Raw genomic sequence first — 26759 nt, forward strand, 5'->3', positions numbered from 1 at the left:
AAAACCATGTGAAAATTATTCTACTTACACCTTCACAGAAAACAATATATTGATTTAAATTTCCAAAGACGTGTTTCGCGATTTGAAAGCCTGTTTGCTGGAGAGTGACAATGAACATTAATAGTCAGTGATTCTCACCTGAGGGACAAACGAGTGAAAGTCGTTGAGAATAGCCGTATCTGTTAAGTGTGTATTGTTAACAGTGCTTTACACGTAAATGAGTAGTTAAACAATAAAACACATTTACCACATATAATATCAAAGGGGCGTAAATCTCGAAATCTTTTCTTGCCATGACAGCCCAAAGCTGCTATACTGGATCACCAATTTATTTGAAATTAGGAATCTCATAATTCTCCTGAAGTGTCACCAATATCTGCTACCTTTACAACCTAAGTAGGATCAAAAACCTGGAGAGTGATGTCAGAACATTAATTTAATTTGAGATGTTTTCTCTTACATAGTGTTTTGTCGAAAGTACCAACTTCCGACAATTTCAAAATAGTAATAATTTTACAAATTTTTAGTAATACATCACCTTTCCAACACCCAAAATGTGTTGATACCAGCATTTTTTTTATTCAATCATAGACATATCTTTTGAGCACATGAAAACAATGACCAATCAAAGGCTCTTTAAGAATATGCTCAACTGTTTGAAATGTTTGCAGGAAATTGCTGGTATCATAAAATGTATACAATTTCAATACCAACTGTCACCGAAGTCAATACGTTTGACAATCGCATGTCAAGACTGCACTAGACATGTTGGCACATCAGCCATCTTGGAATAGTTTTTTGTGAGATACCCCAAAAAAACGCAAAAAATTTAAATCCCAAAAACTGTATTCAAAAGTAAGGTTGTTTTATTTTCACAGATATGCTTTTATTCGATAGTAAAGCTTTTAACATGTATAGTAAAAGTTTACATGAATATTCGCTAAGATGGGCAATTTGACATTTTTGAGTGTATCAGAAAATTTACATGTGATAAACCACTAAAAATAACTCGTTTTGGGCGTATATGTACCGAAATCATGTCTCAGTGAGCACTCAGGAACAATACCCACATTACAATTCAAGCTCTGGATCACCACGTAAAAATAAGACTTCCAACAATTCACACTAGGTGTTTCTACAATGCTTTTTTTGCGCTGTTTAATGATTTAAATATTACCTTTGTTGTATTGTTTTGAAAATATTTGAAAAATGACAGGCTTGTGCTGCAGTTCGATGGATGTTTTGCCCTTCAAGTTTTCGAGATTGTCACATGACTGTCAACTATGAAAGTTGGATTGTATTTCTACAGACTCTGTAACTCTGGACAATGTATAGAATGGGGAAAAAACACAGAAATCCATCACTGGCAGCATACCCTTTACACCAGTGACTTCATAAAGTGCTTCATCAAAGAAACTAACTCATGTTATCAAACTCAGAAGATGTTTTTTTCTCAAATGGCTCAAAATTCTCCTGGGTGAACATACATGAGCTGATTTTTCTGCTCTACATCACAAGTATGATGTAAAATGGTCAACAGTCTTAAAACTAACAGATAATCATGACAAATCAAAACAACTTCAGAATGAACAAACTCAACTTGAGAAAATAGCTGAAGAACTTCAGGTTGCAACCTTTGGTTTGGAGCACATAATGAGGGATATCTGACAAATCTATGAATCATGTTTATTTGTGAAGAAGAACAAAGAAGACCTGCAGGTTCAATTCTCTTCTCTCCCAAGTCTTGCAGCAGAGATGATGATCTCTGGATTTCCAATGGAGCTGATGGATGGAGACGCTGTTCATGTTCATCTGTTCTGGATCTCTGTCTTTTAGACCAACTAACCCAGAAACTGGGAGACCAGACCAGAATTTTTGTCCTCTCAGTTTTAGGGATTCAGAGTTCTGGAAAATCCACCATGCTGAATGCCATGTTTAGACTTGAATTTGCTGTCAGTGCTGGCAGATGCACCAGAGGAGCTTTCATGCAGCTGGTCAGACTTTCAGATGAGATGAAAACACAGATGGGTTTTGACTATATTCTGGTTGTTGATACTGAGGGTCTTCATGCTCCAGAACTAGTTGGAAGATCAACAAGACATCATGATAATGAACTAGCCACATTTGTTGTAGGTCTTGCAAATCTAACACTGATAAACATCCTTGGAGAAAACATTGCTGAGATGCAGGACATTCTTCAGATTGTTTAGGCCTATCTGAGGATGAAGAAGAATCCCAGCTGTGTGTTTGTACATCAGAATGTTTTAGAAATTACAGCAAAAGAGAAAAACATGGAGGGTAGGCGACGACTGCAGGAGACACTGGATAAGGTGACAAAACTCGCTGCTAAAGAGGAAGGCTGTGATGCAGAATGTTTCAGTGATGTCATTAAATTTGATGTTCAGAATGATGTGAAGTATTTCGCTCAGCTCTGGGAAGGCAGCCCACCAATGGCACCACCTAACCCAAACTACTGTGAAAACATTCAAGAGCTTAAGAAAACTGTTCTATCTTGTGCTTCAAAATCACATGGAATGAATCTGACACACCTCAAAGATCATATTAAAGACCTCTGGGAGGCTTTACTAAAGGAACAATCTGTTTTCAGCTTTGGAAACTCTCTGGAGACTGCAGCCTACACTAAACTGGAGAATGAATACAGCAAATGGACTCGTAAACATCAGAATGCCATGACTGTAATTGAGAACAAACTGTACAACAAAATAAAAAATAAAACTGTTTGTGAAGTTGATGAAACTGAACTTGAAAGAGAAGTGACTAAAACAAGTAAAAAAGTAGAAAGATCAGTTTCAGAATTTTTTTTAGAAAGATGCTTATGCAGAAATACTGAGTAAGTGGAAAACATAATTTGAAACAAAAATCAAAGAGTTTGAGAATAGCATTGTGAGAGAAACAAAACTGAGATTGAATGAAGATCTTGAGAAAAACAATGAAAAGAGAAAACAACTTGAAAACACTCTTATTGAAAAGAGCAAAGAACTTGCCTTAGAACTCAAAGACAAAGCAAATGATGAAGAAACATTGAAGAAGGAGTTTGAGTTTATTTGGGAAAAAAGTGTGAAGATCATCACAGATACTGATATACTGAATGATGTGACACAGGTTCTCAGTTGCTGCAAACAGGGCAACAATTACAACAATATTCTTGCTGTGTCAAATTACTCTGAATATGTCATTTTCAGAGAGTATTCAAAAAAGCAATCAACTCTTACCACAGTAGATCAAGACCAAATAAAATCTTTTGTCAAAGACGTTGTTCTGAAGACAAACACACTGATTTCATCCTTTAATATTTCAGTGAAGGGCTACAACATCAGCTGCATTCAACAACTAACAGATTGCATCAGGAAGAGTATAAAAGAACATCAGAGAAAATGTGAGAAATATGATTTTTTGGGAAGAATTCTTTGTGAATTTGGTTTTTCGCATCTGTAACATAGCAAAAGAGAGTTTTATTCACCAACACAGACTGTTCAATGAAGCCAACGATCCTGATCTTTATACTGAGAAGAGAGAAAAGTACTATAGTCATTATATTGCCATTTTTGGTGAAATCATTTGTCAGAAACTTAAGGAGCACATTGAGCAGAGTTTCTATGAGAAGACTGCTAGAGATTTGGCAAAAGAAATAAAATCAATGTGAATCTCTGAATGGAAACAGATCAAATCTGGAAATACATATTCTGAAGACACTGGCAGAAGAGGAGGATTTTGACAAATACATGAAATATATTGAAACTCCCAGAGATTACTTGACGAGTTTCATCAGAGATAAAGTCAATTGGTACCAAGGATAGAGGAGAACATTGAACTCTTGCAGCAAAGATCATAAAAGCAGCCCATGAATCTACTGAACATGTTCAGGAGAAAAGAGGAGATGCTGTTTTGTGGTTGAAGAGTTTCACACAGCAGCTCTCCGTTCAGCTGCACTTCTCTGAAAAAGACCTCAGTGGAGTCAAACATGATGATTTCAATCTCCTGGAAGATGTGATAAAACAAGAACTTTCTGCTCTAATGTCAAAAATTAGAAGCAGTTTCTACACAGGGACATTTCCAGTAAATCTGCACTATAAATTCAGTCCAGATGAGCTTCTGATTGATCACTTCTGTCATTGCTGTTGGGTTCAGTGTCCATTCTGTGGAGCCATCTGCAACAACGACACAGAAAACCACGGAGGAGATCACAGTGTTGCTTTACACAGAGTGAATGGAATTAATGGACATTATTTCACAAACACACAAAATCTCTGTGCTGTTATTTGCACAACTTTAGTGACAAGTGATCATTATTTTAGCGTGACCAATAAAACCTTCTATTTTAGAGAATACAGAAGAGCAGGAGGAGTTTATGCAAACTGGAGCATCACACATAACCTCTGTGAACTGCCCTACTGGAAGTGGGTTGTGTACAGATTTCGCGAAGATCTGGAAAAACACTACAAAAAAACATTTAATGCACAATGCCATATCCTAAATAATTGGAGGGAATACACAAAACAGGAAGCTATTGAAAGTTTACATAAACTTTATCTGGGCAGTGGACGCTAAATGGATTCTCAATCTCCTCAGATCAGTCAAAGAAAGAGATTTGCACTGCTTACATTCAACAAGTCTAAAAGGGTCCAAATCACACTTCAGCATCCTCCCATTCCACTCTTATGGATCTATATCCCCTTCAGACAAGTCAGTGATGCCTTGTACCATTACAGAGAGCTGGCATAATCTTCCCATCTTTATTCAAAATCCATAATCTCTGACAGTATTGAAGAGTCAGTAGTAAAGTCCTCTTTTTCATCAACATTCAACTGCATCCTATTCAACTGCAAAATGTCAACATCAATCAAAGACCAAATCATGTCAAAACAGGAGGAATGAAGTCCTGAAATAAAATGCATCTATCTTGTGAGGGACCGAGAAGTCAAAGACAAGGAACACCAGCAGTCACTAGAAAAAAACCTTTTATTTAAACTAAAAAAACAAACCATGCAGACAGAGACAGACCAAAAAAACAAAAGCCACCAAAATGGACAACACAACAGCTTATAAAGAGAAAGATGGGCCCATTACAAATTAAGAGGGAAATCAACAACACTTTACATTCAACAAGAGAAATCAAATCAAAAAGATAAACCAGGCAAAAGGAAACACTAAATCATCGCCAAAGAACCTAACCCATAAACAAACAACATAAATAGACAACTAAATATAATTGATAAAATCAACAACTTTTCCTTTCACACACCATTCGCCCTTAAATTCCCAGTTTCCACCCGGACTCTAATTTTCGTCACACCAGGAAGCTGCAGTACTTGGGCCTGACAATTGTCGCTACACACCACCGGTAATGATTCAGATCAACGAACAATGGATGGAGCCGGGGGCACGTTTTTGAGAACTTGACTTCTGGCCACCAAACTGGCTTAGCATGCTATTACTTAGGGAACGCATTAAAAATTACTCTTTTTGAGTGTATCGAGGAGATGGCTGCATTAAGGTAAGTGATCTACTAGGTAGCCTCTGACTAAGACCTGGACTAGACCAGATGTGTCGTGAGTCTGTTCTGGCCAAACAAGTTCTCTAAGCGACCCAGACTCCTAAAGAACGATAAGTCGAAACTAGGAAATATTATAGTTAATTAATGATCCAAATTTAATCACAACTAGAGGGATCAGCAGTTACATTTAAATAAATATAATTAAACTAAAATCATAAAAGATTGGAGTCAGATAAAATTATGTATAAGGTCAGTACTATAATTAGAAACACAAAAGATTAATAAATATTAGTGATTTTTAACGAGACGCAAAGAAAAGACCGAACACGCATTGACCTTCGACCAGGGCCTCTGGATTCCGTTCTGCAGGAAAAGGGGGGCCCTTACAAAGGAATCGTGACCCACTGCCCTAGAGGACACGTTGTCTTCCTTTTTAAAATACATTTCAATAACTTCAAAAAAGTGAAAATAATTTTTCCCGTTAGCTGGCACCTTAGGACATCAAATGAAACTTTCTGCAGAGAGGTGAACCAAACAGATTTTCAAATAAAAGCATGATTTTTTTTTTTTGCGACAAAGAGGTCTGAGACAAATAAGGGAACGCAGACACAATGAGGAACAATCGCTTCAAAATAAGAGTCTTTAGAGCCAGACGGACGAAACTGTCCTGGGTGGAGTGCCCTCTGATGGAGTTCGTGGTCCCTCCCAGCTGGTGATTGTAACAGTTTAGGGTAAATCAGGGTAAAAAATGTACAAAATATTTATTCAAATTAATTTGAGTCTTTGTTGGAACTTTTATTCTTGTTTCGTACTTTTATTGACATTATTGTCTGATATATCAATGTTGTTTTGAAGAATTTCTGTGAGGATAAAAGTCTGGTGCCTCGTCCACAAAGAACTGGATCACAGCTTCCACCTTGCTGAACTCTTCTGAACTCGCGCCCACGCAGATTCCATCTAACTAATCAGGATCAAACACACAGAAACGATTGTTCCCTGTTGTAATCTTTCTTTTCTCTATCTTTATTATTTGCATTATTATTTGGTTTTATTACTTTTATTAACTGCTTTAGTTCAACGTTGTGTTCAGAAAACAAGCACAGAATGTTCTTTCCATCACAAACACAGCTGACTGCAGAACCAGTTCAGACCGATTTAGAAGGTCTAATGCTAAATTTAGTTTTATGTCTAACACTTTTACAGAGCAATAGAACAACGAGCTAGACAAAAAAACTATATTAAGTTTTATTCTAAGTACATCCGTGTAAAATGCTAACTTTTGGGGTTTAAATGAGGAAATTAATTGCTAAGTATCGTAACTACTTCTTATAGAAGCAGTTGCAACAAATTTGAATTATTTAGGTATTTTTTTCATTAACTTGAGAACAAATGCTTGCAGGAAGCCTGACAATAACAGAAGGAAAGAGAACATTTAAATCAGCTTGAGTATTACCAATTGATTTAATAATTACGATTGTCACAGAATATGTTTTCAGTTGAAGTGTGTGAGAACGTTTTACTTACTTTAGTGACAAAAGTTGAGTCGAAATACTATCTTTTCAACTTTCAAAAAGATATGCAACCTTTGCCGATTTAGAATTTTAACTAAAAGAATGGATAGCTGTAAAATGTAAAGAATACAGTAAGATATGCATCCATATTTATAGATTTTAAAGCAATGTGTTTGTTCAGAAATAGACTTTGTATACGTGGTTTGGGGGAGTATTTCCTTGTTGGTCATATGTGAGCAGCTGGAAAGACAAGAAAAATATGTATGTTAGATGAAATATGATTTTCTATGATTTAATGTTGACATTAAGTGACTGCATGATGGAAATTTCAAGAGCAGATGTGTGTGCATATCTTCAAGGATTGCTGGGTCTTTCATATCTTGGACTGTTTTCATATCTTAGTTCCTGCTTATCGCGTACCAAGGCCGCTTTCTCGCAAGTTTTAGGAACACAGTCTTAATGTCAGAACTCAACCTACGCTATGATGATAGGACGCTCCACTTTGTAACATGGTGTGTTTTCTGATCTTTTCACAATAAGGAGGTTTTCTGGTGGGGCTTTCAGATGCAAACCAAGGCAGACTGGACGGTTTTGCTCTCGCTTGCAACTCGCGAGCTCTTTGAAAATTAGAAACAAATTGTCGTGTCTTTATTTTAACAAGAGTGACTCCAGCGGGAAAGAAGCTTAAAGGAGCATCCAGACCCAACAATGTATTATGCATAAACATTACATAGTTAAACTAATAGAAATATTTTTTAAATATATACTGTATGCTTGTATTTATACATTGTTGTTAAAGGCAGTCCTGCATGTTCAAAAATTGAAGAAAGGTTTTTTCCAATAAACTGAAGTTTTATTAATCAGATATAAAAGTTACAGTGCACTGGCTTGTCAGATGAACTCCTCACACCACATCACAAACCAAGCTCCTTTGTTACTTGGTCAATCTTCTCCCCAGCCACCAGTCTTCTTAGACCACGCTTATCTGACTCCATCTTGTTTTCCTGGTATTTGCACAAAATCTCATCCTAACACTCTTAATAAACATCATGCCCATTTAAACCATTAAACAACACACTCGTGATTATACTAATGCATATAAATTCTTAAAATAATGCCATCACATTCCACTTCTTCGGCTATTCTCATTCAGTGTGTGCTTTGTGACTTGGTTTAACTCTCAGAACATCTCATGCTGTCTTACTACACGTACACACTGAACTAGTTCTACTCACATTAGTAAGTCGCACACACACTCTATACTTCTGTATTACTTCTGTCTTTTAGTAGCAAGCACATGTCATGGCACACAGCATATGATAAAAGATATGATGAATAAAATGAGATGAATAAAACGAATATATGAGTACAATGTCTAAAGTTCTTATTAAAACATATGCTAAAATTACACAGTAATATAATACTCTTAGATTTGGTATTTTAATTTTCTTAAAGTTGCTATTTTTTGCTCGAACTCGGGTAATCGCCGCTTAGTTAACGACCAAATATATGTTTGTAAAAGTTCACATTGATATTGCAGATGAAATGTAACACAGATAATGAATGTATACGTTCTATATATTAAGTTAAGAGATCCACACTCCTTTTCATACTCCCTTTCGAGACATACATATTCTAATCTCACATACTATTTAGGGGGGATGGTATGAACATTGGGACACGGGCAAAGTTCCTCTCAAATTGACAAATTTCTTCTTAAAAAATAATGACGCATAAATAATGAAAACTAGTCATTGGGGATTATTATGTAAAAAGTTCAAAATGGCAAAGAATGCATTAAAACAATAATGACTTCTTTGAATGATGTATACACGGACAATAATTAAATTTATTTTAATTTCTAAACCATATATTGGATAAATAATAAGGGGAAAAAGTAATAATGTACTAACATGAAACAAATTTTTAGATTATTCAAAGCACACTTTCAGGAAAGGCACCAATAAAAGTCGTCTGTAGATTTTTGCAGTAGTATATTGTTTCGATGCACTAAAATCTATTTAAATCTCAGTGGTATTTAGCATGCTTTTGCAATCGAACTTAAGTATTAATAAAGTAGAAATTTGAATTAGTGTACTTCTACTGTATAAATGAAATACCAACAAGTACATTTGTAATACATTTTTAGTGTATTCAGGTATATTTCTTTGGTAATTAGTGACAGAATTTTCATTTTTGGGCGAGCTATTCTTGAAGCTGCTTCCCCCGAGGGGAGGAGAAAGTGCTCAGGAAGTGCGTTCCGAAAGTGAAGTGTAAGCAGACACTTTTTGGAGGATCCTGGTTGAGTTTGCTGAAAAGAAGCTGCAGCAGATCTTCTGAACAGCGGTGAGCAATTCAAGGTATTTTACTTATTTGCTGTGTGTATCCTTCTCTGCTGTCTCGGACTTGTTGTTGTTGGACTCGTCACATGTTCTAATTCAAGTCCAGCTCTTTTTTTTTCTTTCAAAACTAAAACCGCTGATGGCGCACACTTGTTCATTAAAGTGGTAGGTAACGTTATCGGTTTAATTCACAATTTTTCTCAGATCCGTGGATGAATAGTGAGTTTAAATGAACAGCGTTTCATTTAACCTCACTTCTGATTAATTGAATGCATCTCTGCTGAATAAAAATAAACATTTATTGTAAAAAAAAAAAAAAAAAGTGGGATGGAGCTGTGGTGAGTATAGGATATACTCACCCCATATTTTGAAACAGTTGCGAAAACTACTTTACAATGTCAACCTGCTTTGTATTTTTACTATAATAGTAATATATGTGAATGGGCTATGTTTTGGATAAGTGTCCGAATTCACTCTCGTTTCCATTCACGCCTTCAAGTGAACTGAATGAGTGGGCCAATGTAAGGAATAGTGAACGAGGGTATAGGGAACATTTTGGATACAGTTTGGTACGTATGACAATGTTCCCTTGTCAAAGTGAACTGAACCGAGAAGAAAATGCAACATTGTAACTGACAAAGGTTCTTGTTCCTGAACAAAACAAACCATCTGTGTGAAAACGCACAGCCGCCAAGCTATGCACGTTAGTTTGAACCTAACGAACGCCGGTGTGATTTGTCACAGCTTTCACATGAGCTGTAATTTGCTGATTGGTCAGTTTGAATGTCGCACATTTGGTTTTTAGTCACGTGGTCATGGAAGGGATAAAAGAGTAACCATAAGAAAATACTGTTTCGTTCATTTCTTTCTCCCACATATTGAGCTATATTTGCTAATTTCCGTTGTTGTATAAGTCAAAGCGGGTGGTAATAGACTCGGGTCTGTATTTATGAAAAATCTTGCTCTTAGTGACAAAATTCTTAGAAATGTGTGTTTCCCTCTCAAAATGTAAAGAAAATATCCTAGTAAAGAAATAAGTAATTCAGAAAGCATTTCAACCCTTAAGAGAGGTATTAAGGTCCGAAATCGTTAGGAGTACGGACAAGGACTTTTAAAATACTTAAGAGTTTAACGGTAAAGAAAATGGATGAAACATGAAAATTCACAAAATTCGTACTCTACAACCTGAAAAACACTACATTTTCTTCACATTTTGCAGATGCTAAGACACTGCTTTCAAAACTGATGAAAGCACGCTCAAAAGAACAATGGCAAACTTTTTTCTGCTGGGATTCTATTGAAATCTTATTGAATAATAATAATTCCAAACACAACTAAATGCAATTTCAGTTGAAACCTAAATTAACAGTTAATTTATCTCATTGACAAATGTATTATTATTGTACATTGTGGAAAAACAGTAAAATAAATGAATTACAAAAGTAATAAAGTATATTTTTTTTAAATAACAGCTGTATTTTGAGATGTGGAAGTAGCATTTGTTCATTACAGCTTAGAAAAATATTTAAAATATTAACAATTTCTCTTGTACTCTAAGTTTGTCAAACTAAATATTAAAACCTATGTGACGGTTTTATTTTAATATTCTGAATTTAATTTTTTTTGTTTTGCTACAGAGCCGATGGAGGAGAACAAGGAGAGTGAAGATCTGCGTGAGGAACATCATGACAAACCTGGAGAAAAACCTTTCAGTCACTCAAAGGCTAAAAAGACATTTTCAAAGAAAAGAAGAGCCGAGAAAACTTTCACCTGCGCTCAGTGCGGGAAGAGCTTCAAACGTGAATCAAGTCTTGAGATCCACATGAGGATCCACGCTGGAGAGAAGCCATTCGTGTGTGTCCAGTGTGGAAAGAGTTTCATGGACAAGTGGAAACATAAAAGACACATGAAAATCCACACCGGAGAGAAACCGTTTACATGTGATCAATGTGGGAACAGTTTCGTGGATTCGCGCGTGGATTTGAGGCGTACTGAGAAAAGCCCTTTAAGATTCACATGAGGATCCACACTGGAGAAAAGCCCTTTACTTGTGATCGGTGTGAAAAGCGATTCTCAACCAAGCAAAGTCTTGAGCTTCACTTGAGGGTTCACACTGGAGAGAAACCATTCATGTGTGTTCAGTGTGGAAAGAGGTTCTCGGGAAAAACAAACTGTCAGCGTCACATGAGGATCCACATCGGAGAGAAGCCGTTCATGTGCGAATGGTGTGAAAAGGCATTCTCAGTTAAAAAAAACCTTAAAGAGCACATGAAAATCCACACCGGAGTGAAGCTGTTCACATGTGATCAGTGTGAAAAGGCATTTTTCTGTTCGTCAGACCTGAAGAAACACCAGAGAGTCCATACGAAGGAGAAGCCGTATTCATGCTCTGAGTGTGGAAAGAGTTTTTCACAGCTCCAAGGTTTACGTAGCCACGAGAAAATACACACTGGTGTGAGAGAGTACATGTGCTTCGAGTGTGACAAGACTTACATTTCGACGAGCCATTTAAAGCAGCACCAGATGATTCACACTGGAGAGAAACCTTACAAGTGTTCACACTGTGACAAGAGATTCAATTTGTCGTCCAATCGGAAAGCGCACGAGAGGACCCACAGCAGAGAGAAACCGCACACGTGTGATCAGTGCGGAAAGAGTTTTACTGTTAAAAGATGCCTGAAGCTACACATGAGGATCCATGCGGTGCAGAAACCAGTTAGTGAAGAAACCAGTTAGCTTCCTAACAGTCAGGATGATTGACCTGGACATTTTGTTTGGCATTATCTTTGACGAGAAAAAGTCAAAATACTGCCACAGAAAGCACACGTACGTCTGCAAGATGTCTGTTAAAGATCTCTTGATCTGGAAAGCATCTGCTGTCTACAAACGTCTGGCAGACATCTTACAGATGTCAGTTTTATATACATTCTAAATCATAAACATCTTAAAGACATCTAATTGATGTCTATTTGACATCTAAAAGGAAAGATACCGCAGATGAGCGAAGACTCTAAATAATACGTTTTGCTGATGGAAATGTAGACATCTTATAGACGTTCCTGAGATGTACGTGTGCTATCATAGGCAGGTTTTTGAACATGTAAGCTTCTCTCGCTGTTCTAAATGATGACGATCTGTGCTGTTTTACATGACGTTAATTAGGAGAACCAGAGTAGAGAGCTGACACCATTCATTTGCGCAGTTCACGATCATTTACGATTAATAGGTTTCACACCCACGTTTTCTCTTCAGTCTATAAATCACTCGTACGCATATTCTCAAAATGATTACAAGATCATTGAGGCCCCAGATAATTCATTCATAGCATTACAGCAGAAAAGACCATTTATAAGGGAAAGAGAACCTTGAAAAATAGGCCTTAATGCTTTTTAAAGAGACACATCTGGACACATCTATATTTTTTAACTTGAGCCAACGAATAATAATTTGTTTGTAATTTACAGTAAAGAAATCCACACTGTAGACTTTCTAACGATGACACTGGATGAGCTTTGTGTTTATACATCCCTGTCATTATATTCTTCTACTTTATACTGTTCAGTGCTTTGATGCAACCTGTGTTGTTAAAAGCGCTATATAAAATAAAAATGATCGATTTATTGTTTAATGTGCATGCGCTGGCCTTTGCCTAATTCGTCAAAACAAAAATTAATTACTTGAGCTCTTTATGGTAAATATTTAGATTGAAGTTGAGTTGTCGCTCACTTGCAATGAAATCAGTTAATGTTGCCCTTTCAAAGTGGCTCCCGCCTTCTGAATGTTTGCCATAATTACCGCATCTTTCAGATTCTGCGAACCATGCAAAGCAAAAGGCTAACAGGCACGCAAAGAAGTACAGTTCCTAATGCAGGTGTGAGTTATCGTCATCTATTTTTGAGTGATTGCAATGCATTCTAAATATTGACTTGTTCTGTCAACCAGCGTGATTTCTGGACAAGTCATTCTCAAGTTTATAACAAGTTTAAATGAGCATGAGCGCAGTTGATGCAACACTTCGAGTTTGATGGTACAATAAAATAACGAATTGTGATAATAAATTGTATTTTACACAATAAACTACAGAATTTTTTGAATGTGATGCTACTGTACTGTATTCCATTATCTATGCTAAGCTATGCTACAATCGCTATTGCCAGACCCAGAGATCAGGTGAATAGATTCGAAAAAGGTAAAACTCAACTTATTAACTCTGGTGGAATTGGAGGATAAGCCTAGAGCGTTCCTTTGAATATGACAAATGTGTGTTGGTATTGAAAGAAATGATCAATTTTTCATTTTTAAAGCTAGTTTGCTGTTGATCACTCTTGATGTCACGTCCAGCTTGGTTCAGCTCAAGTAGTATCTTTCGGGCTGGGAATCGATTCAAAAAAGAGTCGATTCCGAGGCACTGGAATTGATTCCATCGAGGGCTAATTACAGCTGCCGTCATATGAAGTCTTGTGAGGGATGTTTATTACAGACGAACATACTTTATTCATTGAACACCTACTTAGTCTTAGTCTCATAGAAAGGCTTGGAGGGGTCCGGACATTTTTAATATAACTCAGATTGGATTCATCTGAAAGAAGAAGTCACATACATCTAGGATGCTTCAAAGGTGAGTAAAACATACCCGCGTCCTACCACAAAAAAAAAAATAATTTTTTAAATAAAAACACTTCTACAATATTGAACCTGTTGACTCGCACCAGGACTTCAGCGTGTTGAGAAACTCTTTGTTTGCATGTGTGATTGTGGGATAATGTTTTAACTTAATAGTTATGCAGTAAGAGTTCAATTTTCGCCTATGAAGATAGAGAAAAAATTGTGCCAAAAAAAACCTTGTGTGGAAACAAAGACTTTTGAGGTGACAATTACATGAAGTTATCATTATATCCAGTAGATGGCTCTGCTGGATCACTCAATAGCTCAGTTGGCATTTCCTTGAATTTAATATATAATGATTGTTATAACTGACTCACGCGAAAAACACTAACTACAAAATCAATCTCTTATTTGCACCATGTGTATTCGTTTAGTCTCTCTTTGATTATATTAGGTATTTTCACAGTTCAGTCAGTGTCTGGGCTTGTATGTATGAAGTGGACTTAAAAAAGTATTGGTGAATGACTTACCTCTTGTGTATCTCCTTAAGTCCCAACTGTCTCCAGTGTCTCCGTCTCTGTGGTTGTGGTGCGTGGATCTCCTTCGTCTTCCCAGTTCTCCTGGTTCCCGGAAAAGAAAAGAACTTCTGTTAAAGACTTTCAAAGGACTATACACTCACCCGATTCCTCTGCCATAGCTTTTCAATCTGTGCAAATAAACTTCATCATTTTACCTACCTCCTGCGTGAGCTTGCTTCCGGTACAGTTATGATATATTAATATGAATAATCTCTCTCAAATTGTTTTGTAGTGGGTGTTTTATTTTTATTTTTTAAGCTATTGAAGTGGAAAGTGTGTCATTGAAGTTATAAATTATACATATAGAGCAAACTATTGTGCGAGAGGGGATATGTAGTAAGAGTTACAAAAATAATGATGAAATACATGAAAATAATGAAAATGTAGGAAATAAGGAGATTAGTTTTCAAACATTGAAACGTCGAAGAAGTAACGTGGGTGTTGTATCACAGATCTTTAGAAAATAGGAAGGAGGAAGTAAAGTGATGTCATCAGTTTAATTTTTTGATTTTAATTATATTTATTCTGCATTTTGTTTTTGACTGCTGTACATAGCCATGGGAATGAGCAGTTTTGTGTATTTATAATTAATATAAGTTATAAGTTGATCACTTGTCATTTGAAATACGGGACTAAGTATGTACAATAATTTATTTAAAACAATAATTTTCGTAAAAAATTTCCATCGGGAAGCTATTTGTAGGCCTTACTCTTAATCTGAGTTTATCTTAACTAGCAGTGACGGCAACATGCAGAATCTTTAATTAGACAAATATTTTGTATCTATTTTTGCTGGAAAAATATTAACTGTATATGACGGTTGACCATCTCAGGTGATTATGTGCGTTAGTGAAATTTGAGTTCATCTTATATGATCTTTTAGACATACTGAAAGCAACAACGGACCGTTTAGCTCAGATTTAACATGTTTTAGTAAATTAAATGTGACTGATAAAACTGTGAACTCACTGCGAGCCAGTGTATTCCATAACATCTCAGGTTACAAATGTAACCATGGTTTCTCTAGGGAACGAGACGCTCCCTTCACAAATGCTTTGGGAACGCCTTCAGTGTGAGCCGCTCTGAACCCACGTGTGAAATCTGACCAATGGAGGGGAGGACGTCATGGGCGAGATGCGTCACCGACCAGGAAGTATAAAGTCACGCTCTGCGAGGCCTGCGCCAGCCTCTGTAGTGAAGTAAGCGCCGGGTGTGGGAAGTATGGCATCGGGACACAGCGTCTCGTTCCCTAGAGGAATTTGTAACCTGAGACGTTCCTCTTCAGGAACTCGAGCTGCGTCATAAACGCTTTGGGAACGAGATGCCCACGCCGCCATAGTTCCAAGGCCCTGCCTGAAAAGGGGTCCTCAGACCACCCATCAGGATAAGACAGAGGAGCCAGGGGCGGCCCTCATGTCTAGATTGTAAAAACGGGCAAAAGTGGAGGGCGTGGACCACCCAGCAGCGTTGCAGATGTCCCCGAGGGGCACACCGCTAAGATAGGCCTTGGAGGCCGCCATACCCCTAGTTGAGTACGCTCTGACCCCGAGAGGGCATGGGAGTGCAGAGGCCTCATAGGCCAGGTGGATAGCCTCAACTATCCACCTGCTAATAGTCCGCTTAGCAGCAGCACCACCCCTGTTTGTCGGACCAAAACAAATGAGTAAGTGGTCCGACCTCCGCAGAGACGCAGTTCTGCGCACATAAGTGTCCAGTGCTCGCACTGGACACATGCAGTTGGACTTTTGCTGGTCTAGGTCCTGGAAGGGGGAGGACAGAAGGCCTGCAGTATGATCGGTTGCGGTGTAACAGAGGGCACTTTAGGTGTATAAGCCACTCCTGGGTATACAAAAGCCTTGGCCATGCCTGGGGCAAAGTCCAAGTAAGTAGGGGCCACTGAGAGGGCCTGTAGATCTCCCACCCTCCGAAGAGAGGTGATGGCGAGGAGAAATGCTGTCTTATAAGATAAGACAGGTAAGGGAACCTCTTCGAGGGGCTCGAAGGGTGCCTTACACAGAGCCTCTAACACACATGTGTCAAACTCACGGCCCGCTTGGCCACATCCAACCCGCCTTGTAATCATATCTGGCCCGCAAGATCATTTTACATTATTGTTATTCATGGTCCATCGATATAAAGCGCTGATAACACAATACTGCACAGAACTACAGATCCCATAATCATTATGGCATAATGCAACGCTTCAGCTGCCTTGCCGCGTACTTCTCGCGTCAATTAAGTCTAGCTATTACAAGATATTATGAAGATAGCCGTTAGCCGAAGATTCCAGTCACGATGCCAAAAAGAAAAGTTGATTCTGAAAACAGAGCCTTTAATAACCGATGGGAGGCTGAGTATATGTTTAGTGACATTGCCGGTAAACCCGTATGTCTCATTTGTGGAGCTAATGTGGCTGTAATTAAAGAATTCAATATAAGACGGCACTTTGAGACAAAACAAGGATAACCTGAAAGACCTGGATTCAGAGCAGAAGAAACCGAAAGCAGAAGAGTTAAAGAAGAATCTAGCATTCCAGCAGACGTTTTTTACCCGTGCAAAATCACAAAGTGAAGCTGCTGTGAAAGCAAGTTTTATCGTGGCAGAGGAGATCGCCAAATCAGCTCGGCCATTTACGGAGGGAGAATTTTTGAAGAGCTGCATGATCAAGGTGTTCAACGTGTTATGTCCAGACAAAAAGCAGATGCTGGCAAATATAAGTCTGAGTAGAAATACAGTTGCTGATCGAATTTGTGAGATGGCCACTGATCTAAGAGCACAGTTGAGTGAAAGAAGCAAAGACTTTATTGCCTACTCTCTTGCTGTGGATGAAAGTACTGATATGACTGATACTGCACAACTGGTTATCTTCATCCGTGGCGTAGACTCCAATTTGTGCGTAACAGAGGAAGTAATGGACATTAAATCGATGCACGGGACAACGACTGGAAAAGACAGTTTTGAAAACGTATGTCAAAGTGTAACCGACATGAAACTGCCCTGGGACAAACTTATTGGACTTACAACTGATGAAGCGCCGGCTATGTGCAAAAAGTGAACTAGTGGGAAGGATGCGAATGAAGATGCAGGAGGAGAACTGTACTGGAGAGTTAACAGCATATCACTGCATCATACACCAGGAAGCACTATGTGGCAAAGTCCTGAAGATGGACCATGTAATGAGCACTGTAACGCAAACCGTAAACTTTATCTGAGCTAAAGGGTTAAATCACCGGCAGTTTCGGTCCTTTATGCGGGAGATAGATTCAGAGTTTGCCGACATTCCCTATCATACAGAGGTGCGTTGGCTAAGTCTGGGGAAAGTTCTCAACAGAATTTTTGAGCTCAGCAACGAAATCTGTCAGTTCATGGACAGTAAAGGAAATGACTCCACCATTTTGAGGGAGGAAAAATGGAAGTGTGAGTTGGCGTTTCTGGCTGACATAACAGCTCATATTAACGCCTTAAATCTGCAGCTCCAGGGACGTGACCGCATGATTACTGACATGTATGACGCAGTGAAGGCATTTCAAGTGAAGCTGCTTTTATGGGAGACACAAATGCAACAGTGCAACTTGCCTCACTTTCCCTGTTGCCAAGTAATGTTGAACCAAGTCAGCACAAATGTGTTCCCAAAACGCACTTTGCCGACAAACTGAGCACACTACGCACTGAGTTCGCATGGCGTTTTAGTGACTTTGAAGCACAAAAAGAGTTTTGAGTTGCTTCGCAACCCATTTGCCGTCGATGTTGAAACTGCACCTGCGCAGATTCAGATGGAACTGATTGAGCTGCAGTGTAATGGGACACTGAAGGCAAAGTCACGACACTGCAGGACCCGCACAGTTCATTCACTCCATCCCTACATCAATGCCTCAGCTCCGTCTTCATGCGGCTCGAACCTTGTGCATGTTTGTGAGCACATATCTGTGTGAGAAGCTTTTCTCAGTGATGAAGATTAACAAAACAGCACACAGAAGTCGTCTCACTGATGAGCACCTGCTGTCCATCCTGAGAATCTCCACAACACAGGATTTTACACCAAACGTAAACAAACTCGTTGCCAAAAAAAGATGCCAGGTATCCGGCTGCGGTCAGAGCATATAATCAGATCAGAGTCATAAGAGCAAAGAAAACTGAATGATTTTAATTGTTATTGCTGAAAAGCACACATTTTATGTATATTTCCAGGTTTTGTAGCATGTTCATATTTCTAACTTGTATAATTTTGACAGGAGATATTTTTAAGGAGAGCAAAATCTTTTGGGATATTTAAGTTTATTTTTTTTATATACATTGACATAGGAGCAAAGGAATTTGAATATTATATTTAACAAGATATTTTTATGAAGAGCAAAAAATTAAATAGAAGTAATTTAAGGTTTAAGTTTGTTTCAGAATAATATTCCTGTCTGTTTTCATTCATATTTATGTTCCAAAAACATTTAGTTTTAGTGTGTTAAATAAATGTTTATCCTGTTCGGCCCGCGACCTAAAGTGTGTATTGAATTTTGGCCCCTTGTACAACTGAGTTTGACATCCCTGCTCTAACACCACAACCAAATCCCAGGGGGGAACTCTGGTCCGCACTGGAGGTCTCATCCTCAGCACACCGTGGAGGAATCGTGTAACTAATTTACATGATTCCTCCACGGTGTCGGCTCCCATATTGAGATGCCCAGGAATGTAGGTCGCTCTCAGCGAGTGGATTTTGTCCTGGGACCACACAAGGATCTGGTGCGCCAGCTTGTTCAAGGGGCGCGAACGCAGACCTCCCTGGTGGTTGATGTAAGAGACCACCGCTGTGTTGTCGGTGTGCACCAACACATGGTGACCTCTCAGGTGTGGGAGGAAGTGCTTCAGAGCACGAAATACAGCTAACATCTCTAGCAGATTGATATGCCACCCCTGGTGGTGATCACTCCACAGACCGTGGGCAGGCGCCCGTTCAGCACTGCGCTCCAACCGGTTAGGATGCATCCGTCGCAAGCGAGATGCGGCGACAAAGAGCTCCTAACATTGGGCCCTGATTCAGGAACCAAGGTTTCCTCCACAAGTCTAAGGCACGAACTGCACGGCGTGACACTTTGATCTTGTGAAGTGGGTTTCCCCTCGGGGAGAACCCCTTGGTCCTGAGCCACCACTGTAGGGGTCTCATGTACAGCAGGCCAAAAGGTATCACGTTGGACGCAGCTGCCATCAACCCCAGCAGTCTCTGATACTGCTTGACAGTGAATGACTGGCCTTCCTTGACTCTCTCGACTGATGTGAGGATCGACTGCACACGAGCAGGAGACAATTGTGCCCACATCGTGGTCGAATCCCACACCATGTGTAGGTATGTGGTCCTCTGAGCGGGACGCAATACACTCTTCTTGGCGTTCAGTCTCAAATCCAACTCCCCCATGTGAGACAGAACAACATCTCAATGTTGAACTGACATCTGCTCTTATTGAGCTAATATCAACCAATCGTCGATATAATTGAGTATGTGGAGTTGAGGCGATCAAATTCAATGCATTTACATTTGCTGCGTTAACGCTTTTGAAGGTGCATGTATATGCCCCTTTGTGTATTACTGAAGACTTATTATTTGTACTCTTCATCTTTGTGTGCTCCTACAGTTTCCCTTTAGATACCAATTAGATGTGTTTAAGATGTTTAGGATCTTAGACGCCTGCACTGAAGTCCAGATCAACTTCATGGCCACTGGAGCTGATCGCAGACAGTCACAAATCAAGCTTGCTTATAGTCTCGTGAATCTACTCGCTTCGCTCTTGGTGTGATTTGGCACCTCATGGATGACGGAACAAAAAACTTGTCGGAGCCGCAACTCTTTTTAATACACTGATAATAGCATGCTTTTGAATTAACGTTTTAATTACAAAACAAGGATCTTGAACTTTGCACACAGCATACCCGGTCAGAAAGTCAACGCATTTCCACCCCACCCTGAAAGAGCAGTTCTTTCACTTCCTCAGAAAAACAGTATATTCCTGTAAACGGTGTTAGCTAATCTTAAACCTTCACACGTCCCCAGACATACGGTTTTATCAGCGAGCCAATATTCGTCTAAACTGTCAGGAGAGGAATGGGCAAAATCAAAATTTATCTTCTGAGCCTAAGCATCTACTAAATTTACAAAAAGCATTTAATAGCATTCAACGTTCATTGTTACAGTTGGTTTTAAATTTAAAAACAGTACTTCCTCTAAAACAGCCGGATAAGGTACTCTCAACTTTAGACAGTAAAACAATTGTAAGGTTGAGTCATGTAAGTGTTTAGGGGTACGGGTAAAAAAAGAATTAGCTTTTACTAAACACATTGACAAATTGCTGAAGAAACAAAACCAAAATTGGAGTTCTTGTATTGTTTAAGAAACTGCTTATTCGAAGGTATGTGCCACACGAATTGGACATCACTGGACACACATATACACACACACACACACACACATTTTTTTTTTGTAATGCATTGTGTTCATTATAATTAGGGTATTCTTAATGCATTATGTATTATAAATTGATTTGATGTTCTAACAAGAAATATAGCAACAAAATGTGATGTGAGATTGTCCTCACATTGTAGAGATCTTATACAATTATCTTATAATAATGGTTTTCTAATTTGAGTGCTACGGTTTTCCCGGGAAATTCACTGCAGTACAACCCACGCATGAAATATAATTCTGCAAGGAACCCCAATACCAGGTTTTCAAACGTAGATGACAACAAAAGCAAAGCAAAAAAAAAACTGCAGCTTACATGCATTAAGATCAGATCAGCAAAGCATTTTTTTTATTTTTAGCTAGGAGAGAATGTATGTACCTGTATAACAAATCTTCTCTTCACTGCAAGTCTCTAAAGCCCAAAACACACTGTACGATTTTAACATCTAAGATCATTTATATTTCAACATTAGATCTATTGTATTTAACACGCATTAAGTTTTTATATAATTATACGAATTGACATTTCTATTAAAAATTTGCATCTAAAGTTGCATCTAAAATTATAGACGTATATAACACACACTGTTGCTCAATATTTAATTACTGCTTCAGACGCAAGGTGTTTTTCATTTGCTACGAGAAAACACAAGCAGTATGTTTAACATGGATATGCAGACGGTTGTTGAGGTAATGAACAATTCTGAACGGAGAGGCTTGAATGTGGCTTTTGGTTCTTTATTTGTAGTTCTTTATTTTTTATTTTTTAAGTTATAGTTATAATTACGGTGCAGGATCACAAATCAACCAAAGACCAAATGGGTTCCAGTCAAAGATTAAAAGGTTGTTAACTTCCCTGGAAAGCAATCTTCAGTCCTGTCTGGACACAAGATAAAAAGTGGTAGGTGACAGTCTCAGTTATGCATAGTCTTCTACTGTTTCACTCTGGTCTGGTTGTAATTACTCTTGTAAGTAAGTAGTGTGCGAGATCAATCCTAGTGTTCTAGATTAATAGCTTAAATATATATTTCAGATATTCAAATTTCTGGGTGAAGTGGATGTAATATACCCCGCTGTGGTCTTCACAAGGCAGGCAATCATAAATGACTTAAAGCGGTCAACTGGAGAGATGTAAATGAGAAAACAACATTGTGAAGTGCCTTTTTATTCCATTTTAAGCCTTTCTTGAAACTTTCTTGAGCGTGAGGGTGGCAGAAAGAGCCCACAATATAAATAAATATATAATAAAGCATTGAAAACAAGATTATTCAGAAAGCTCTTCTCCTTTTTATCATCATCACCACTTTACGTCTCGCTTCTGCTCTTCTCTAGCTTTCATCCGATACAATAAATGAATACATGCACGTGAAGCTATCTGAAGCAATATGTATCGTGAAATAGAGCTATAAAAAACTTCCTTTGAAATTGACTGAAGTGCTGAAGGTTTTCATTTCCGCAGCACTTAAAACGTTACAAACGAAGCTTCAAATATAAGACTAATCTAACCTCAGAAGCTCCATGCAAGTCAATAGTGTCATTCAGCTAAATGCAGTTGAGTGTTGATTCAGTTCAGCGATATGCAGCTGTACAGAAAGCATCAGTGTCAGCATGTAAAATATAGTCTGATATGTGCTTTGGAGCCTTGCTTGAACAGAAGGAAGCAGTGTGGACACTTGAAAAATATCATAAAAGAATTTCTTTGCAAAAGAAACTCACTTTGAATTGCAAATTTTTATTATCTCTATTTGTAGAACATAAAATGTTGAAAACTGAATCATGAACAGAAAAGTCAAAAACAGCAGTAAGTATGTGACGTGCTGTAAGAGATTGAATTTGCATTTTCATTCAACCCGTCTGGCACTTTTGTAAGGCAAAAGACACAATAAAGCTTTTTGGTTAACTAGAACGCTATAATATCTTAATTATATTTTTTATATTTGTCTTTTAAAATCACAAAAAGCAAAACAATGCAGTCATTTTGAAATATTTCAACTATTCTAGGGCTGTAATTTAGAGATTTTGGAGCAATCTGATATTTTTTCTTTTGTCCTTGTGTAACACCGATGTGGTGGCTGTATTCTTTCAGAGGTGTGTAGAGCTCTCCAAACGTACAATAACATCAATGACAAAATTTCCTGCAGGAATCCACAGAAACAGATGTGTGAGGTTCAGCTCCAACACAAATTAAACAAACTCAAAGGTTCACTCAGTGTCGTATAAATTTGTAATGGCTGTTAAACTGTCCTTTTTCAGCCTTATTCACAATTTAAGTGGAAAACTAAATTAAACATTCTGGCATGATTTCTAGTTTTTATTCTGTGTGTCTTACCCTTCACCCACAAGCCTGAATAAACATAGGGTAAAGGTGGGTTTAACATCATACAGCCAGCCCTCTTTGGTGCTTTATTTAAGAGAGCAAGCTGTAAGACAGACATCTCTCAGGCTTTACAGAAGAAGAGCTTCTCTCAGACTTAGCACCGCATGATCTACAGTTCAGTCCAAGTAAGTATGTATTCTGTAGTTAAGATTACTTTACCTAAAGTATAATGCTAATTAGACGATAATAAAATTAAATAGAAATGAGAACTAGGGTAGAGGTTGGATTCCTAACATTTCTGTGAAAAGAAAATACTGATATGAAGTACATAGTGTGTATTATGAGAATAATATTTCAATTAATTATTGGTATTATGATTAGTTTTCTTCTGCTCAAATCTATGAGGCTCGTGGTTCAAGTCAGGATACTCTAAGCATAAGGACTAGAAACAAAATTATTACCTTTGGTGGTTCATGCTCGCATATAAAAATTATGGACACATGAAAATTGTTTTGAATAATCCAAAAAAGTTTGTCGGATTTGCTCCAAAATGTGATTCAATTAATGCAAAAGTTGACATGCAGGTATCTCCACGATGTTTTAGCTCAGGGATTCCCAAACGTTTTCATTCCACAACCCGCCTAAAGCAAGATTAATGTATTTCAAGACCCACCATGATATTTGAGATCATAAACAGCGGATATAAACTGTGAGCGTTGGTAAACTCTCTCATGCTCTTTGTGCGCAGGGAAGAGCGGAGCACAACCCAAAGCTGACTTAGCAGTTTAAACAGCAAAGCATTAGCAGTCAAACAGAACTAAGTAGTAGATTTGTATAACTTTCAATGAAAACTAAAAGCTGATATGAAAAAACTTACTTCAGCCAATAATTTACTTTTGCTATGGTTAAATAAATATTAAGCAATATCTTAAAGATTTTTGGCACATTCTTTTCCCTATATAGCGTTGATATGTCTAGGAAATTCATGAAAAACGAAAAAAAGTCGGATCGGTTAATGGACACACACCTAGCAAGACTGTGGGATGGATAAAAATGTTTTCTTGTGAGTCTGTTTCATTTTATGTACTTCTAGTATTTAGCCTATTTGTGATAAATTCGATTTGAATGCTGGACAATAGAAATAAGTGAACATAACTGAAACAGTTTTCATGACATTAGAATTTTTCGGTGCATGCAGTCTCATGCAGAATAAAGCAAAGTGAATAGAGTGAGCAAGTTTCTTCTCATAAAATAAATGACTTTGTGCGACTCACAAATGGGTTGTGAACCACCACTGATGCGGATCAAACATGTTATGCGTTATATCAAGGGTGATCCGAGGGCACATGAGTAGTTTTGACTACTGGACTTTTTGTTAATAAAATCTGAACAATTTGGCAAAAAGCATGAGATTGTAAGCTGTATCGATAAATGTCTTAGCTTATGTAGACCTACCGTACTGTAGAGTAGGAGAACCCTCAGAGAGTTCAGAGTTAATCAAACATGGCCCCTTAAATGCTGCATCCTGAACATACTCAAAAGGTTTTAGAGAAGCATCACCTTGTGTCCAAAAATTATATGAAACATTCAAAAAAAAAGGTAAGAACGTTTTGTTTTTTTGTTTAAATCACGAGATTGGATAGAGTCCTTGGGTCATGCCAAGAACATTGATACAATAAACGGCTGAAGATCCTATCCTCCATTTTGATTTTCCATTTTGACTGTTAGTCTGATGATGCCTATTAAAAGATTCATCATCACAAATCACATCAAGTTTTATCAATCTATAGAAACATTTAAATAACAGCAATCCATTACCTTTACAGATTAAATGTTTTTGTTTTGTTTTTTTTGTGTGTTGCAGGTTCAGGCACGATGCAAAGCATTATTCCCAAGAGCAAAACCAAAGGTACTGACTTCTGTGGAGTGGACCATTGCTATTATATAATCCGCTCTGATCTCGGCTTATATATGCAGTCAAGCAATTTCAATAAAGGGTCAGACCTCAACATTTTCAGTCTGCACCCTGCATGCCAAAATGGAGACCATTACCTTGGTCATCAGGATGGCTACTTCTACATCATCAAGGGCAATTCTTACCGCAGAGTCACCGATCTGTCGACAGACAGTAGTGCTGTAGTTTACAGTCTTCATCCCAACTGCCGAGGTGGAGACCACTACCTCTCGGGTTTTGGCAATTTTTACATCATCTTCCAAGGAAAGGGCACTTACCGAAGAACAACTAACATGAATCATGACTGGGATGCTGTAGAATACAAGCTGCATCCCAACTGCAGAGACGGTCTGTATTACTGGGGCTTGCGATTCCACTACTACTTCCTCAAGCCGAGTTCAAAGTGGGGAGTTGAATACTACAAAGGTACCAACTTCAACAAAGACGAGTGTGTCAATGTCTACTCTGTTCATCCTGATGTTCTTAACTTCCTGCCTGGTGGGCTGTCAATTACTAAAGGCCCAGCATTTGGGAGGTGGGAGAATATTAAAACTATAAATAATGATAGCAACACGCCAGTGAAGTGGCAAAATAAAATTAATAAAAAGGTTGGATACAATAAAGAGAAGATGTCCCAGATCACTCACAACTGGAAGATAGCCACGTCAGTCTCGACTGAATCTGGAACCCTTGAAGGGTTAATTGCGAAGTGGCAGTTCTCTTTCTCTGCAGAATATGGAGGTTCACGTGTCAGCACTGAAAAGGAAACCTGGACCGAACTCACTGAAGTGGAAGAACAACTCTCACTCGAGCTGCAGCCAAATCAGAGTTTTTATCTGTGGCAATACAAAATGGGTTTTGGGCAAGAACCTGTGTTGTTCTGTCGTGATTTGAAGATTGACGATGAGCCTAACCCTCCAACTGAAGTCCTCTGCCACCTGCATAATCATAAGAAATATCAGCCCGGTTTACTCCGAGGATAACCAAGTGCTTCAGTTAAATACCTGTAGTAGCTTAGATGTGTGGAAGCATTGCTTAAAATGTAGCAGAGATTAGGGTGAATAAAGTGAATAAATATCACTTTAATTTTTAATGGTTAATACAATTAAATACTACAACAAAAAAAAATATTGCTTTAGTTGTTGAAGTGGTTGATTAAAAGTCAGTAAGCACAGCATTTTATATTAATTTGCACATGCTGTACATGTAATTTTCTACATATTTTCACACCTAATTTGGATTATGCTTTCAATATATTAAAGCTACCATAAAGTCTTTGAGGTTTCATTAAGTCTTTGTCTTTACCAAAGTGTTGTGTATGTCTGATTTAATCCACACTTTCACATACCACACATATGCAGAAAACAAAGAATTACGAGAACCTAGAGGATTGCAACTGAAATATGCATTTTTATGATCCATTACAGACTCCATCCATTCAAATAAACCAGGTTTGAGAAAGTTTGTTTATTAAGCTACATTATGGATTATC

At 38.0% G+C, this 26759-nt stretch overlaps 1 protein-coding gene and 4 pseudogenes across 1 annotated transcript; all 5 read left to right on the forward strand.

Moving 5' to 3' along the window:
• Window positions 1–1270: 1270 nt before the first annotated feature.
• Window positions 1271–2855, forward strand: LOC122331473 (annotated as a pseudogene).
• Window positions 2856–3406: 551 nt separating this feature from the next.
• On the forward strand, window positions 3407–4569 carry LOC122331491 (annotated as a pseudogene).
• Window positions 4570–8778: 4209 nt separating this feature from the next.
• LOC122331486 lies at window positions 8779–13482 on the forward strand (annotated as a pseudogene).
• Window positions 13483–16846: 3364 nt separating this feature from the next.
• Window positions 16847–18655, forward strand: LOC122331474 (annotated as a pseudogene).
• Window positions 18656–23487: 4832 nt separating this feature from the next.
• Window positions 23488–26250, forward strand: LOC122331475. The gene is made up of 2 exons (XM_043228920.1): window positions 23488–23498; window positions 25178–26250. The coding sequence occupies exon 2, from the start codon at window positions 25189–25191 to the stop codon at window positions 26248–26250; it is 1062 nt and encodes a 353-aa protein (XP_043084855.1). The 5' UTR covers window positions 23488–23498; window positions 25178–25188.
• The last annotated feature ends 509 nt before the right edge of the window (window positions 26251–26759 follow it).

The sequence above is a fragment of the Puntigrus tetrazona genome, unplaced genomic scaffold (genome assembly GCF_018831695.1).
Source record: "Puntigrus tetrazona isolate hp1 unplaced genomic scaffold, ASM1883169v1 S000000001, whole genome shotgun sequence".
In the NCBI taxonomy this organism is placed as follows: Eukaryota; Metazoa; Chordata; class Actinopteri; order Cypriniformes; family Cyprinidae; genus Puntigrus; species Puntigrus tetrazona.